Source organism: Pollachius pollachius (genome assembly GCF_949987615.1).
Source record: "Pollachius pollachius genome assembly, chromosome: 19".
Taxonomy (NCBI): Eukaryota; Metazoa; Chordata; class Actinopteri; order Gadiformes; family Gadidae; genus Pollachius; species Pollachius pollachius.
The window spans coordinates 7,617,514-7,635,673 of record NC_136952.1 but is presented as its reverse complement, the minus strand read 5'-3'; the positions used below and the strand labels follow the sequence as shown (position 1 = coordinate 7,635,673).

The 18,160-nt window shown below is 46.2% G+C and overlaps 1 protein-coding gene across 1 annotated transcript in view; it reads left to right on the top strand.

Moving 5' to 3' along the window:
• Positions 1–6,649: 6,649 nt before the first annotated feature.
• The window catches only part of LOC307090052 (SRC kinase signaling inhibitor 1-like), a 29,578-nt gene continuing 18,067 nt past the window's right edge, over positions 6,650–18,160 (top strand). The window contains 2 exon segments of the mRNA XM_079756584.1: positions 6,650–6,943; positions 12,574–12,600. Of these exon segments, the coding sequence (XP_079612710.1) occupies positions 6,668–6,943; positions 12,574–12,600 (303 nt within the window). The 5' untranslated portion in view covers positions 6,650–6,667.

The following is an 18,160-nucleotide window of genomic DNA, read 5'->3' as shown; positions in this document are numbered from 1 at the left end:
TCTGACCTGGTGATCACAGCAAACTAGAGTTTGCAGAGAAGCCGGAGGGAACTTTGCTGAAGACCAATACTGGCTCCACCCCATTACGGCCGAAATGCTTAATGCCCTGGTCAGCATTTGAGCACGTGAACCAGCTTAGGCACCATCGTGCTTGATGAATACTGACGACATGCTCCAGCTTGGGGACCAGGTTCTAGTTGGACCACTCTGTACGTCTCCCAACTAAGGAGAGAGAGAGAGAGAGAGAGAGAGAGAGAGAGAGAGAGAGAGAGAGAGAGATATGTTCTGGACATCTGCCAACTAAGAACATTAAGATCACCAAGACTGAGCCTCTCTTGAACGGGTCGCCCTTTGCAGTATGGCTTGCAGATGGCCCAGGTCTGCTGCTCAGATTTTGTGCTAGGATGTTGCCGCTCGGTGTGTAACTGAGCGTGTCGGTGGGACAGGCTCCTGTGGGGTACCTGGTCGAAAACATGCGGTGGCCCAGCTGGGTACACGACAGCATCACATGCACTGAGATGCTGTGCTCTTGTCAGACTGGGCAGAGTTATGCTCTTCTAGACCAGCAGTCTTAGTATGAAGGTCGCTATAAGCACTGCACTGGACAGTTTAATCACTTTAAGGTGCAGCGGGTAAGATTTAAGAGCTATTAGTGGACTTTAATTTGTTAGGGATTCCATAGGCATCCATCAACTATTAGTGAGTGACAAGCTCTGTGGGATAGCCGTTGTGAGCTGACTGAACCTGCCTCAGTAGGAGATATTTCGACTTAGGCCGCTCCAGGCGTATGTGGGGAAGATACGTTCAAAGTAATTGAAATTGTTTGAGTCTTGGTGTCACAGCTAGATGTGCTTCTGTCAAAAAGATGTGGTAGGTTTGGGTGATCTTCTCCACATTGTGATTAGAGTCCCAATGTAGAGAGCGCTGGGCCTGAAGACCGATGAGCTGGGAATGCAAACTGTAGAAAACCAAGTCTGCCACAGAAATAACTAATTCATGTTTAATCCCAAGGCCCGACGCTGTAGACTTTGCGGCTCTACTTCCCATCCATTGCAGGCGAGCAGTATTGACACTTTTTGAAATGACAGACAGGTCTTAATATAACTATAAGGTGAAAGAAGCTCCATATAAATGTGTGTGTGTGTGTGTGTGTGTGTGTGTGTGTGTGTGTGTGTATGTGTATGTATGTGTGTGTGTGTGTGTGTCTATTCTCGGAGCTCGGGGAGTTGCAGGATATCCCTTTAATACAATTTTCTGAAAGATATTTGCGTGGTATTGATCTAAAGCAGTCCTCACAACCTCAGGCCTGTCCCTGAAGCAGAGTGATAGTGTTCAGATGTGTTGGCTCACGTCCACATCCATCAGAGGACATTACTGCGGTCAGCCAATCACGGGACAGATCTCGTGTGTGTGTGTGTGTGTGTGTGTGTGTGTGTGTGTTTTAAGCTATTCTTCCAGTGTCCACATTGTGTCGGTGTGTGACTTGCTGTTGTTGCGTTTTTTCTCCATTACCAAGGCCTTCTCTCTCTCTCTTACGCTCTCTCTCTTGCTCTCTCTCTCTCTCTCTCTGTTTCTCTCTCACACATTTATATATATAATATATATATATATATTATACCACCTTCTGGTGCAGGACCCTGAGTTGCTCGCTTTGGCCAAAGCCTGACGCCCGCAGCCCTAAACAGGGTTACTCACTGAGGGAACGATGAGTCTTATGATGTTTTCACCTTTGTGTGCTGCTGGGTTATGTATTTTTACTGGCAGGTGTTCTGATGATGTGTTTAAGGTGTATTGTTGGTTTTCTTTGTCATATACAGTTATTGTCGGTTCGTGTTTAGTGATGATGTGTGTAAAGTGAATTTCCCCCAGGGGACAATAAATTCTATCTAACTAGCTCTCTCTCTCTCTATCTCTCTCTCTCTCTCTGTTTGTGTGTGTGTAAATGTGTTGTAATATCTGTCAACAACATAACTAGAAGCTCAGGGGAATGATTGTCAGGTGTGTGGTTTGATGTAGTACACTGGTGCATTGTGGGTAAACACTTGTGTGTGGGCGAGAGAATCACAGAGAGATGGAGAGAGTAGTAAAAGACACATGGCTACGGCAAGCTGGTCAGGACACGCATACATGCATTCATAGAGCAAACAAACACACAAACACACACACACACACACACACACACCCCACAACTCCAATTAAAACAAACAGACAAACACAACTCCAATTAAAACAAATACAAACAATACAACTCGCAGCATTCCACATCTAACCGCTCATGTGCTAAACAGGGAGGAAGGAGTGGATGAGAGAGGGAAGGAGGGAGGGAGAGAGAGCAGCAAAGAGACAGTGAGAGCTGATTCATTTTCCGCTCATCCCTAGAGTAGACTGGAGAGGATTATGAGAGAGCTAGAGAGAGAGAGAGAGAGAGAGAGCGGCTGTCTTGGCACAAAGTACAGATACACTCATCTTCAATACGACGCTCTCTCTCTCTCTCTCTCTCTCTCTCTCTCTCTCTCTCTCTCTGTCTCTTCCTGCCACTCTCCCATTCACAGTACACAGTGCCAGCCACACACACACACACACACACACACACACACACACACACACACACACACACACACACACACACACACACACACACACACACACACACACTTGGTCCAGATCAATGCAGAACCTTCCTAGCGGTGGATGCATGGAGCTCAGGAGCAGACGTCAGGTACCGTGCGTCCACATGGGGGACCAGAGCACCTCAGACCTCTGAACAGCAGCTGTGTCTCTGCAGACCACCGCAGCCCGCATGCACCTCTCTCCTAACCCTAACCAGCCTGTCATCGCTGGAGGAGGAGGAGGAGGAGGCGGAGGAGGAGGAGGAAGGATTTTCATTTCATTTTATTTACTGGTTTATTTGACAGGGACGGGGGAACACATTGTTGTAGATGCGCTACAATTATCCAAAAAGGCTACTTTTTCATCCGCAGTCGCTGGGATCGATGGAGGGGTGAGATGGAGTGGCTTATTTAAAGAGTGGAGTAAGATGGAATTATTTATTTTTTGGAGTGAGTGGGGCGCGAGATGGAGTGATTCATAATGAGTGAGTGAGAAAAAAGGAGAAATGAGAGGGAGTGAACTATTCAGAGTGATTGAAAGTGGAGTGAGATTAAAGAGTGATAGGAATGACCTGGAGCAATTATTCTATATAGAGGGAAATAGGGGGGGCGAGAGAGTGAGGGGGAGTCAGATGAAGGAGTGATGTATTCAGAGTGAGATCAAGGAGTGCTTAATTCAGCCTGAGAGGATTGAGGTGATCTGATATGGTTACTAGGTCACCCTGAAAAGTATTGCAGCGTTAAAATAAACCATTTACGTGATACGGAGATATTACTAGGTCTTGAGCAGATTTCCAGGAATATCGATCCCTGTTCCCATTCACACATGACCCCATGCGGGAAATCTTCCGGAATTTTGCAGGGTAAGACTACATGTGTGAAAGGGGCTTTAATTTGTTCTAAACAAAGGTTTTACCGTATGTTAATGTTTCAGAACAGTAGTTTTCAATTTAGAGTGTTGAAATATGTTAGTGTGTTCCGAGCACTTTAGGGTTTGTTAGAGTGCTTTTAGTATTGGTTTTTCAATGCGCTGAGAAGATATTTCATCTCTACTATCCTCTCTTCTTGCTGGCTCATCACATCTCCCCTCATCTGTGAGGATGAAGTTAGAGTCAAGGGTTAAGGGCCAGAGGGTAGGGTTAAGGTTATAGTCATTGTATTAGCTATTCTCTGCTTGAGGCTATTTCTGGATTTGTGGAATCGTTGTCATGCACTTGAGGACACTGGAGGGATTCCTTCATCAGCAAAACACACATGCACACGCACAGACACACACACACACACACACACACCATTTCCCTTGTTCAACTCAGAGCGCATCACTCTTGTTAATTTGCTTATCCACTTCATGTTCTCCGTAGCAGCTGACTTATGACCAGCGTTGAATATTTATGTTACATTTTTCCAATTATGAGTCACTTGCTGTGCGAGGCGTATTTTTTCAGCTGACACCTGGTCAAACCACCAATTTCAATAATTTATCTTAGCACGCCGATGCTGGCGGTTTGACAATGTCGTGAAGCACGCCCAGCTCTCGCCCTTACTTACCTTGACGTCCAGACTACGTTGTTCCCCACAGCTGGATGCGGAGTCAACAACACTACACACACCTGGAAGCTCCCAAATCTGAATACTAATTTCCCTTTTCAACCTTCTCGCCTTAATTATATTCCTGATTTACTCTGTGGAACCTTTCAATCATCCAGATGCTTGAAGAAGCCTGACATCTAGTGTGTTGAACATTGCACAGCACAGCAGGTGCAGCTTTGGTACCACGTCAGCCTGTCCAGGGAGATGTGAGACATTACCAGAGTCCTGTCATCACCTTTGATGATTTCATCACCCTGGTCTGCATGTATATATATATATATATATATATATATATATATATATCTTAGCCTCGAGGGGCCAGTTCGGTCTAGAATCCTTCCTTCTCATCGTAAAAGACGACAGCCACATAAACATGCATCACACACCATAAATCCAGTTCCACTTTTTATTGAAGTTCAGGAAACCCGAACAAGCCTAGGGCTCATTCAGGTCCGGTCACACCGTATGTGTATGTTTCTCCTCACGTTAGGGGGTCAGGTCAAACCCTTCTTCATGGTTAATTGAATGGTGTGTGTGCGTGTGTGTGTGTGTGTGTTTGTGTGTCAGGTTTTTTTTAATGGAGCCGGTGCAGCTACAGGACAGAGCGCCTTGGGCGTAAGGGAACGTTTATTACCTACCTATTACCAAGATACCTCACGTTCAATTTGGTTCGTTGTTCTGCGTGTGCCGTTGCATTACAGAAATGAGTCCAACTGTCATTCTGTCTGAAATAATGATTTTTCGACCTGCTCCATACTAATTCACACATGAATATTCTGGCTATTTAGTTAGTTTTAAAGGTGTGTGTGTGTGCGCCTGTGTGTGGGTGTGTGTGGGTGTGTGTTTGGTATTCGCTTCATGGTTTTTAACCTGTAGCAACATTTTCAGAATATCTCCAGGATGTTTTTTATACTTGCTGTAAATATGATGCAGCTCACCTTAAAGCAGGTGGTTGTTATTGGATGTGGCATTACATGCTGCCCCAACAACCCGCTCTGATGACCCCCGGCCAGCCAAGCTACCATTTAGAGATGCTGTAGAAGAGGCACCTGACACAGTCTAGACGCTTCACTGGCAGACTACACCTCTCTCTCTCTCAGGACCACAGATTACAGGTCTCTGCTACTTTACCGAATTACGTTACGGTGCCTCCACTGGACTGAGGCAAAACACAGCACAGGATGTATCCGAGCAGAAAGGACATTTAAGCCAAAGGCATTAATGCAAGGGTTAGGGGTTTGATTCCCTGTCAAGCTCAACCCGTAGAGCATGGCATTACCCCGGCCAGTGTCGGGGGTTCATTTGCAACTAAGTCATCTATTTAGGAAATTGTAAGATGCCTTGGACAAAGGCATCCACTAAACTGTGCATTTAATAACCCAGTGTGCTACTGGGGCTCAGCCAGCAGGGGGTGCTAGGCAGATTAGACAGAGTCATGGTTACGGGCGCCATGGTTACGGGCTCGACAACTGGAACAATGTTGCTGACACCATCACAAGCGGAGCAGTCACTAGGGGGGCTGCACCATCACCCCCCTGGGTAGCCAAGACAACCACGGTTGTTAGTGTTGACATATTCTGCAGCTGTTCGGACGGGGTGCGTGTGTGTGCGCGTTTGTGCGTGCGTGCGTGTCTGTGTGTGTGGGTCCATCGATGTGTGGCAAATACTGCAGTGAAGGCTGAGAAAGAGGGGAAAAAGAGAGAAAAGAAGCGAGGCGAACAGGGAAGACATTTTGAAGACTGCTTAATATTCCCCTTCCTTATCAACACTGAATAGACTCTGAGGCCTGAATAATACCTCTGTGTGGAGTGTGTGAGGAGCCGCTGGGTGCACAGCATGGGGCTCCACGCCAGCACCCACATCTAGGGTTCTGCGTCTGTCTGAACGTTCATTCTCAAAAAGTGACAGATTCAGTGACATCTTGTGTTCTTTATAAGGTGAAGGTTGCCAACTATTACACGATATACGTTCAGGCTTGATAAATGGCTGATCTAAAATGAACGTATTGATACTGAGCCTTATCATGTGTTTGTACTGAGCCTGATCATGTGTTTGTACAGAGCCTGATCATGTGTTTGTACTGAGCCTGATCATGAACTGATACTGAACCTGATCATGAACTGATACTGAACCTGATCATGTGGTGATACAGAACCTGATCATATGGTGATACAGAGCCTGATCACGTGTTGATACTGAACCTGATCATGAACTGATACTGAGCCTGATCATGTATTGATACTGAGCCTGATCATGTATTGTTAATGAGCCTGATCATGTATTGACACTGAGCCTGATCATGTATTGACACTGAGCCTGATCGTGTATTGTTAATGAGCCTGATCATGTTTTGATACTGATCCTGGTCAGGTATTGATACTGAACCTGATCATGGAATGATTATGAACTTGATCATGTATTGATCAGTGAATTGTCCCCCCACAGGGCGTGAGAAGAGAAAGGGTCACATGATTTCAGCGGGTGATGTCGAGTTCCCGCGGGAGTACCACACGCTGGCGGACCGCGGCCGCGGCGCCCGGCGTTTCAACGACAACGCCGCCAACGGGGGCTTCTCCTGCTCCTCTCTGGACCGGCGAGGCAACGCCCGGAGTCTGGAGGCCCTAAGCACCTCCCACACGGCCGAAGCGGAGCGCCAACGCCATGGCCTCCTGGACAAGCACAAAGTACCCAGCAGCCCTTGCAGTGCGCCCGCCTCCCAGCTCTCCACCCCCGCCAGACAGCAGGTAACCCCCCTTTAGACCTCCTCTACTGTGTCCACCCCTCTCTCCTCCCTTCTTTCCTCCCCTCTCTCCAGCAATAACCCCACCCTTGCTCCACCCCTCATCCCAACCTCCGTCTGCTAACTCCACCATCACCCCACCCTCCACCTGCCGGCTCCGCCCCTCACTTAACCTGCTAGCTCCACCCCTCACTCCACCCTCCAGGCACCTGCTGGTTCCACCCCATCCAGCAGTACTGCTCTGAGATACGATAAACGGTTGTGTTGCAGTTGTTGCTTCCGTCTGAGATTCATGGGAATTGCTTAGACTTTTTGCAGATATTGCTATTGAAGTTTAAAAAACGTGTGCAAACGTTTGAATGTTCTATCTCTTTTACAATGAACGTTCGTTCACTGTGGATTCACCCTCGGTACTGAAACTAGAGAAAAGAACGTGGTGTTCCACGGGAAGCCATTGACGGAAAGCGATTGTTTCCATAAGTGGGCGGTGATTATAGCGAAGAGCAAGACAGCAGAGATGCATTCTGCGAAAGCTTTTTAAAGGATAGAGATCAATGAGTCCAAGTGAGTGGAACTCTCCCGCCTCCACCACCTCCTCTTCCTCCTCCTCATCCACCTCCTCCTCTATCTTTCCCTCCCTTCTGTCAATGTCTCTCTCCTGTCCTCTCCTCTACCTACTCGGCCCACCACATCGGCTTTCATTTGAGCACCCAAAGGTGCAAAAATAAAGCTACACGAGGAGAGAGTGAGAGGAGAGGCAGGTGGAGTCCGCTGTCGCTATGGAAACCAGGGGCTTTCCATATAAGGCAACGGAGTGATATCATATAGTTGGCGGTGGCTTAACCAGAGGTAGAGCAAGCAGCACATACTGTTCAGAGAGAGACAGAGCGAGACAGAGACAGAGAGAGAGAGAGACTGTTTGACTGGGAGGCAGATAGAGAGTAACAGAGAGAGAGGGAGAAACAGAGGGGTGAGCAGACATCTAAGCTGCAGCATTTTGGCAGCAAAGCAGGAGAGAGAGAGAGAGAGAGAGAGAGAGAGGGAGAGGGTGAGACGCTGAGAGAGAGACAGAGAGAGAGAGACAGAGAGCGGGTGAGACAGAGAGAGAGAGAGAGTGTGAGAGGGATAGACTTTGGGGAGGAGGGGGGAGGGAAAGGCTCGCGGGTAGAGCGAGGTGCTAGTCGCCTGCCGTTACTACGGTAGCTGAGGCGCGCTAGCCGTTACTACGGTAGCCGCGGCGCGCTAGGGAGATCCTCAGAGCTCTGCAGCGGAGAGAGAGACAACATGGAGAAGGAGGAGGAGGAGGGAGGCGCAAGAAGGACCAGGCAGGAGACTCCTTGAGGAGTGACGGTAAAAACATGCATCCTTTACTCCTCAAAAGACGCCACGATGGTGACAGGATATCCTGCTAGGAGGGAGGGAGGGAGAGAGCGGGAAAGAGAGAGAGAGAGAGAAATAGAGAGAGAGAGGGGGGGGGGGGGTAGAGAGGAGGGTGAGGGGATGAGATGGAGAGAGAGAGAGGATGGAAGGGGGGGGAGAGGGGGTGTGGGAGATGGAGAGAGGGGGCAGAGGGGGGGGGGCGTGATAATGGGGGAGAGAGGGGGTGAGAGAGGGAGAGAGAAGGGAAAGGGTGACATAGAGAGGGAAGGGGAGGGGTTGGGGGGGCACCAGGGAGGGAGAGAGCGAGCGAGAGAGAGAGAGGGGAGAGGTGGAGAGAGAGGGGGGGAAAGGGAGATTGAGAGACATGAAGCTAAATGAGGGAATGCTGCTAAACTATCTGACCAGCATGGATGTGCATCTCTCCTTCTAATGCTGGCAGAGATGCATTGTGTTTTCTTCACATGCACATGCCTTGGTCCTCCATATGTGTGTGTGTGTGTGTGTGTGTGTGTGTGTGTGTGTGTGCGTGTGTGTGTGCGTGTGTGTGCGTGTGTGTGTGTGTGTGTGTGTGCTGGAGCTGCAGCATTAGGTGGGGGAATGTATCAGGTGCGATGCTGTTATGGAGTGTGGAGTGAAGTCTTTTATGGTCTGAAAGATGCTGTATATATTTATATATAATATTTATATATATATATATATATAGAGAGAGAGGTAAATATTAATTCTTATATTAATATACAATACTGTCATGTATGAATCAGTGTGTATTTTCCTGTCTGCGTCACGTGCGGGTTGATATTGTGAAGTGTGTATTCAAATGTGTTGGTGGTGTGTTGTGTGTTCATACACGTGTGAGGAAGACGTGTGTTGGTTTTATATTGCGCGACAACGGCACAAATACTTGACATGCAAATCACTCATATCTCTCTCTCATGTCCCCCTTTCTCTTTCTCTCACTCTCTCACTCCGTCTCCTTCTCTCCATCACTCTCTGTCTCTTCTCTCCCCCTCTCTCTCTCTCCCACTTCCTCACTCTCTCCTCTCCTTCTCTCTCTCACTCTCCCTCCCTCTCCGTCTCCCCTCCCTCCCCCTCTCCCAACTAATCTGTCTCCTACTGTTGGTCTGTGTGTGTTTGTGTATATGTCTATATACATACAGCATATACATATGAGTAGTGTAAGGAGTATATCCGTTTTTTTTCTATAAAGTGCGTGCGTCTCTCTGTCTGTCAATTTCAAGGCGGTTTATTGGCGTACCAAAATCTCATGATAATGATGCCGAGGCAAAGATTAATATTCTTTAAAACGTTGTAATTTCAGCATGGTATCAAACAAGCAATTAAAAATGAAGAAATTAAATTATGAAGGCGTTATCATAGTAACAACACATGTGCCACCCATGTGTTTCTCACACACACACACACACACACAACACACACACACACACACACACACACACACACACACACACACACACACACACACACACACATACACACACACACACACACACACACACACACACACACACACACACACACACACACACACACAATACAGATGATGGTGAATAAGCTGGAGTAACATCCAGGCACTCTGTGGAACTTTGACATTTGTAAAAGATAAAATCATGTTGTATTATTCTTGAATCCTGTCTTTATATAATAACAACAAAATTACCCTTTAGCTTGTTGGTTTTAACAAGGCTGTCTGTGCCTTGTTAAGGCTTGCTAAACCAAGCTAAAGCTAGCTTAAAATTATCAAGCTTATCTTAAGTCAGTTAAGCCTAGCTGAGGGTACCTTAGCAAGGCTATGACCATAGACAGAGCAGGAGCTATCTGAGGCCAACTATGGCTCGCTGAGGCTACCTGGAGCTGAGGATAACCGAGGCTAGCTGATTCTAACTGAGGCTAGGTGAATCTAGCTGAGCCTAGGACTGGGCCAAGCTGAGAGCCAGTCCTCCAGACCGTACTGAGCTCTGTATCTGGGTCAGGGCGGCCACAAGCCCCCTGGTCTTCAACACGCCCAGCGCCTGTCTCCTCTCTCTCTCCAATCCAAATGGTAACTGGAATCGACTGTAGTAAAGAGGGCTGCAGAACAGTACAGTCACAAAAAACAATTCTTAGATATGTGGTCTTCGAAGGGCTGCTTAATGCACACAAGCCGCTATTAAACTATGGTGGTCACTAGTAGCTATAGGGCATGATAGTCCTGTTAATAACAACAATTTACTTTTAAGAAGCTTTGGTCAAAAGTCTTTGCTAAATAACTAAATCCTTTTCATTAGTACCTCTACGATATGCGGGACATGAGTCACAGACTTTGAGGTCAGGGGAAGTGTGTAGGCTACTTGGCCCGTCATTAGATTCAGTACTTCGGTAATTAAGTTGAAGAACTACAGCCGTAGCCTCTAGTGCATTTCAGACCCCCCAGATGGGTTAATTGAAATGATTCCTGGGTTGATTGTATTATCCTTGTGAGTTTGGTGGAACAGCAAGTAATGGAGTCTCCTTTGGCTAATGAAGCTAGCGCTCTAGCTGGTTTGGCAGTTTGCGGCATTCATACATCCATTGACAGTCCTTCACTATGATTGATTCAATCGAAATGGCTTCAAACTTTTCCAAGGCCCTTATGGAAAAATCTTGTTTTCTGCAGCTTTTAGCGTTTAACTTTTAGCTTCTTCTTAGCTGGTTAGTTACATCATGGTGCTATTAACTGCTCCAATCCATTGTAAGATTCTCCATAGGGTAATAAGCTGCTTCGTAGCACTGTTAGTCCGTTAGCTGCTGGGTGGCTAGGATAAATCCTAGATTGAGCATGATTGGCCGGATAAGAGCATGATAGCTAGCTGGCTAGCTATCTGGCTGCCACCCAGATGGAGTCCAAATGTCAAGCTAGCTTATCCAGTGTCTGAACATTTATGTAATCCCTTGCCAGGAAACCATTAAACTGGTGTCAGAAAGAGAGAGGGGGAGGAAGGGAGAAAGAGGGAGGGTGAGGGAGAGATTTCTTTAAAGGGGACATCTCATACCACCAGGTGTGAGTGTGATTAGCCATTACAAGCAGGTTTGAAAATGTGCAGCATTGTGACATCACAGGTTGGCATATCCATCTATCCGTCACACATCTAGATGGACACGCCCACGTGTGATGTCACAATGCTGCACATTTTGAAAACGGCTTGTAATGGCTAATCACACTCACACCTGGTGGTATGATATGTCCCCTTTAACTTATTTAACTTTTTTTGAGAGAGAGAGAGAGAGAGAGAGAGAGAGAGGACTTGAATCGCAATGTTTCCTGGGAGTTGGACCTCGTCAGCTCAGTGTAAACATTTGATTAATTGGTTGATTAACCGGAAAGCAATTACAAGCAATTAATACCCTGTTAGCAAGAGATAGGAGCCTCTGGCCATCACCAACATAATATGCATGTCACAGTGTAGCACAATATTATTATTTTATTCATTCATTCATATACTATTCTGACGCTTTACTGGTTGATTGATTTACAAATATATTGAGTTCATTTCTGTCATTTCATCTGTTTTTTTTCAGGAGGCATTCATGGGAAAGTGCTGTTTTGTTCCTGGAGCTTTAAAACAGACACCCTTCTAAGGCTCTACTAAAATAATATTTGCATAATAATTTTGAATGATTCATACAGCATGACTTCTCCCACTCACTCCTGCTGCACCGCTCCTCCTCCTCCCATCTCCCCCTTCCCCCCTGCTCACACTTTCCCTGTTACTCCTCTTCCCCTTCACTTCCGCTTTTGCCCTGTCCTCCTCCCCCCTCATTCCCTCCTCAACTCTCCCCTCGCTTCCCCCCCTCCCTCTACCCCCTACTCAAACCTCCCCCTTGCACCTCTCCCCCTCACTCCTTCCCCTCCTCTCTCTCCTCCTCCAGCTCTTGCCCTCACCCTGTCTCCCCCCTCCTCACCTGTTACAGTGAGATGGATGTACAATGGAATGCTGGGAAAATGTCTTAACACCTCTCCCTCCCTCTCATCTCTCTCTCTCTCTCTCTCTCTCTCTCCCTCCCTCTCATCTCTCTCTCTCTCTCTCTCTCTCTCTCTCTCTCTCTCTCTCTCTCTCTCTCTCTCTCTCTCTCTCTCTCTCTCTCTCTCTCTCTCTCTCCCTCCCTCTCATCTCTCTCTCTCTCTCTCTCTCTCTCTCTCCCTCCCTCTCATCTCTCTCTCTCTCTCTCTCTCTCTCTCTCTCCTCATTCTTCTGTGCTCTGTCGTTCCTCCCTTAGCAACAACCAAACTACTGGAGTTTCAAGGTCAGTAGCAGTCATGTGTGTTTATCTGTTACTTGTGTATCTGTTTGTGAAGTGTTTCTATCGTTTCTGTATCATTGTTGTACTGTTGGTATAACATATTTATCTGTGTTCAAGCATTGCTTTAGTCTGTGTATCTGGTTTAAACCTTGCTATATTCTTTATATCTATGTTTGAGTGTTGCTTTAGTCTCTTTTTCTGTGTTTGAGTGTTGCTTTAGTCTTTGTATCTGTGTCTGAGTGTAAGTTTAGTCTGTTGATCTGTGTTTGAGTGTTGCTTCTGTTTATCAATGTTTTTTGCTTTGATCTGTAATATATATTCTTAAGTGTTGGATTAGTCTGTTTATTTGTTTGTTGCTTTAGTCTTTACATCTGTGTTTGAGTGTTGCTGTAGTTTGTTTACCTGTGTTTAAGTGTTGCTTAAATATGTTTTTATGGGTTTAAAAAGTCTTCTTTAGTCAGGTAATAGCCGTTTGAGTCTTGCTTTAGTCTGTATATCTGTGTTTGTTGCTTTAGTCTGTATACCTGTGTTTAAGTTGTGCTTTAGTTTGTTTACCTGTAAAGTGTTGCTTTACTCTGTATATCTGTTTTTGAATGTTTCTTTTATCTGTATTCTGTGTTTTACTGTGGCTTTATTCTGTATGTCTGCATTTCAGTGTGGCTTTCGTCTGCTTATCTGTGTTTGTTACTTCAGTCTGTATATCTCTATTTGAGTCCGATCCGTCACAGCAATGGTCCAACCTTTTCGGGAAAGAACTGTTTTTGTGGAAACAGTGTTGATGTTGCAGGCCACAATTTTTCTCTGCATGCATGTGAGGCAGTGCTGCTTGTGTTAGAAAACAGCCAAGCTTCAAGGTTCCCCTTGTTAGTCTCTATGATCTTCATGCCCGCTCATCTCTGCGTGGTGTCCATGTTGCTCCACACAATCAGGCCTTGTGTCGCTCAGAACTGGGTTGGCCTAAGGCTGTGTGTTGGGGGTGTTCACTGCAAATTATAATACCACTTCTTAATACATTGGAGGGTTTTTGAACCAGATGTAAGTTGGGGATACCGTTCCCGCCAGTGACGGGCGGGATGGCACTGATGCTGGCAGAGTACTGCTTGCAAATGTTGCTTCCTTCTGAGATCGTCACCACTCGACTGGAACTCTGCTCCTCTTTCATTCCACCAGCGCTGTGTCTTAGCCCATTGGACTATAGGGAAAGGCGACCAATTCATTAGGATTCCCAAGTCAAGCGGGCGTATCTTTCCGTTTTGGGTTTTCTTGTTGGCGTTTATGAGTTGTGTGTCAAACATGCCAGAGGAGTGTGGTTATGCACGCCCCAGAAGAAACACGTTAGCATAATTAGCTCAGAGGGTCACCTACTCTAAGCTGCCTACAGCATCATGCTATAAACAAGCACTTAGCGTGGCATATCACCCCAGCCAACAATATCAGCATGACTGCTACTGCTAATACTGTCAGCGCTACTATTAGGTTAAGATGATTAATGGATCAAATTAAAGCAAGCATTAATTAAAGGGTTAGGGTTAGGGTCATAAATGTGCAACGACAGATAGCACCGTATTTCCAGCTCTATATGGTTGAAGTTTGGCTGATATTTGGTTGCAGTGTGATTGATATTTATTGTTCCAGTACAGCAGGGTATCGTATAACACTATCAGCTCTCATAGCTGACCGTAAGTAGTCAGATAGCGGCTGACATCCATCCCTCAGTATTTATTCTCTTAGCATATCTATCGGTCCCGTAACATGGACTAGCTTTAGCCTGCGCTTGCTTCATATCTGCTTTGCTAGTGTCACATTTACACCCCCCCATCTCCTCTCCACCTCCTCCTCCCCTCCCTCCCTTCAACTCCTCCTCCCCACCGTCCTTCACCTCCTGCCCACCTCCATCACTGTAGGTGTGTGCGCGTGTGTTTCACTGTATGTGTGTGTGTGTCGCTGTATGAGTGTGTGTGTGTGTGTGATTTATGTGTGTATCACTGTACATGTGTGTGTGTGTCTGTCGCTGTATGCATGTACACGTGTCACTGTGTGTGTACTGTACGTGTATGTGTGTACCACTTAATGTGTGTGTGCGTGTGCGTGTGCGTGTGTCACTGGGTAAACGGCAGATTAGCATAAAAACCTAATGGCTGTACACACTGCCATGGAAACCCTGTCTATACCGTGTGGGTGTTTAGTATGTAAACACAGACAAGCAACACACACACACACACACACACACGCATACACCAGGACCCCCCACATTCTACCATCTTCACACACAGCTTTGTCTGCGTGTTTCAACTGTTTTCTGGGGAAGCTGTGTGGTTTCAAGTGCCTTCTCTGATCGACCCCACTCTCTTCTACCATATCTCTTTCTCTCTCCTCTCTCTCTTGCTCTCTCGCTCTCACTCTCCCTGTCCACACACTCTCTCTCTCTCTCTCTCTCTCCACCCTCTCTCTCCACCCTCTCCCTCCTCCTTCTCTCTCTCTCTCTCTCTCTCTCTCTCTCTCTCTCTCCACACTCCCTCAGTGTTCTTCGGACTGGCTTATGTAGATAAAATAATGTCTGTATTTGGCGTATCTCGGTTCTTTGCTGCAAAATAATAACGGGTCTTTATCTTTCGCCGTTTTGCCTCTTTCACTCACTCGCTCTTTCTGTACAGTAAGACATTGGCAGGGAGCCTGCCTCAAAGATTACGCCATTATGCCCCCGATATTCACATTATTTTCTGCTCATTGACATTTAAAAATAAAAGTCAGCCATATTTCACAAAACACAGCAGATCTCAGATTCGGGTAGCTTGTTAGCTTAGTGGATGGCGAAGCTGGAACACAACGTTATCAACTAGTTAGGGTGTTTGACTCCCAGCCGAAAGGTTCAGGGTTCGAACCCTGAATGCCGAAAGTCTACCTTCAATAAGATGCCCCCTACCCCCTACCTGTCCTGATGTATCTCAAAGTCTCTTTAAATAAAAGCATCTAAATAATAAATGGTAGTAAATGGTTAACCAGCTGGGTATTTGTGCACATCAAGACAGCAGGATGCAAGTTAAAAGGTTTCAAATGAGTTGAGTTAGTGCTTGGAGTATGAAACAGATCTCTGGTTTGTCACAAGCGGGCAGTTCTCCATTTCAAACAGAATCCCCCCCGGTTCTGTGCACTGTGTGCCATATCCCGCTGAGCTAGCTCAACGATAAACCGCGGAGACGTCTGCTTTTGTTGTGGAAGTGCTGGCTGGCAGGTGATAGGGAAATCTCTATTCCCTAAACCTCAGCTGCAGAACACAGAGTATAGAATATGCCCCACGGCTCTGTCCGGGCCTTGCCAACCATGGTTGGACTGGGGCGTGCATCCAGAACCACTTACTGGCACCAGGGTGCTTTTATTTGGCAGCGATCTTTCGCCTAGCGGGCTACAAATTAGCCCCCAGGACCTTCTCAGACAGAAAGACATTTATTATACACTCCTATGTAGATACGCACACATGTGTGCACATGTATACACGCTGTCACGCACACACGCTGACACGCACAAGCACACGCACACAGGCACACACCGCAAAAACATATGAACACACACACACACACACACAAGGGCAATCCTGCTGTAATTGGCTTGTTGTGTGGTTGTAATTGCGTTTAATAATAATAATAAAAAAAAATCCCCCTAAACATAGAGGTCACATGATCCAGCATTCACTAGCGGTTATTGTGTTTATGCCATTATTATCGTAACTTAACGTTTACAAAAATCAAACGTGTAGAATGGAGGAACGGATTAGCTAGCTGGGAATGCAGCTAATCTGAGGATTACCGTTCTCACTGGAACGGAATGTGGCAACTGGACCACAGCTGGCTTATCAATCACTAGCAGTCCTATCCGCCGACCGCGGAGATCCAGACTGGGTTTTACATTTAAATCTGGACGACCGCTGGGCAACTGAATGAGAGGGGCCAGAGCAGCCAGCTAGCCTTGGAGCGGTTTGGTTGACCTAGCTAAGAAACTGAATTATTCATAATGATGAAATCAGGATCAAAGCTGGTTAGGGAGAAGTCAAACGAGTAAATGAGAAGGAGTTTCTTCTGGGTCAAGATGTTGGAACTACAGGTATGGTGATTCATCATAAAAGATTATAATGCCTTTATTTTAACACAAGGTGTGTCTCACCTTGGGCTCCCAGCTGTAAGCCTAACAAGGAGTAATTCAGGATCACTCTCCCCTCTCTTATGTTTCGTTTTTTTTTCTTCATAATTTCATATTTTTCTAGGTTGTTTAAGGTATTATTTTCCCTGGATATTTCTGTGGATATTAGTTTATAAGAACACGCCGATGCAGCACTGTTTAAAAATGAGAATACTTACACCAAAAGGATTTTAGGAATTTATGTTTTATGCATCAAGTGTCTTTCCTTCCAAAGGACGAATAATGTTTAACAGGATTAGCGGACCGTCTCAGAGGTGGAAAACACAAACCACCACCTTTCTGAATAAATTGTCCACAAGCAAATAATTCCTTCCACCCAAAACGTCTCAGCTGTTTAATCAGTGGTGTCAAAATCCACCTTGAAAACCCAGGATGCTTCCCGTTAAACTTTACAGAAATAGAGTCAGGCTATCTCCTGCCAGGTACTCTCTTCAGAAAGCCGGGGGTAATACTGTTTTATCAGTCGTCATATACAAGGATGAATAGAAGTAAACACCAAGGTTATATACCGTACATATTCTGTATATGGATTTAAACCAAGGCTATTCATCAAAAGGTTATATAGGTAGTGAACGTGTTCTATTTTATCGTTATATATGTACATATTACATTACCATTATATTAGTGTTTGTAGGCCGGCTTTGGCCGAGTCTCTGGTGCCTGGTTGAATGCTAAATGACTCCAGCTACGACCAGCCCTGGGACACGGTGTTAGAGTTAGTGGAGGATGAACGGGAGGGAGGAGGAGGAGGAGGAGGAGGAGAGAAAGGGTTTATTGGGCGTTACGATGAGGAAATAGCTTGGCCGCCTCTAGACAGCGGCTATAAAACACTTCTGTTAGGAGGAAGAGACACCGATAGGAGAGAGATAAGACTTTATCTGTCACACGCTCCTCCGTTTACCCTCACCGCAGTGCCTCTATCACCATCGGTATGGCAACAACACTATCAATATGACAATCAACGCTTCGCTATGGCAACAGCACTGTCACCGGCTCGTCCCCATAGCAACAGCATTGTCACTATGATAACCCTCATGTCCCCATAGCAACAGTACTGTCACTATGATAACCGCCACTTCTCTATCGCGACAGCAACATCACTCTGTAGTCCACCACCACTTCTAAGATGGGGCATTCACATGTGTTCTCTGTTTGACAGCTGTTTTCATGCTGTTAGTTGGACTGTTGTCTCACTTGGATTGAAGACAGAGGGATGTTTAGACGGTGTTAGTGTGTGCGACAGTGTCTTGGGGTTTGGGTGTTTGCATCTGTGTATGTATGTGTTGTGCTAGGTGAAACACTGCTAGGCCAGGATAGGCAAGGCGAGCCAGCATCAGGCTAGACTAGGCTAGGCTAGGCATGGTGAGCC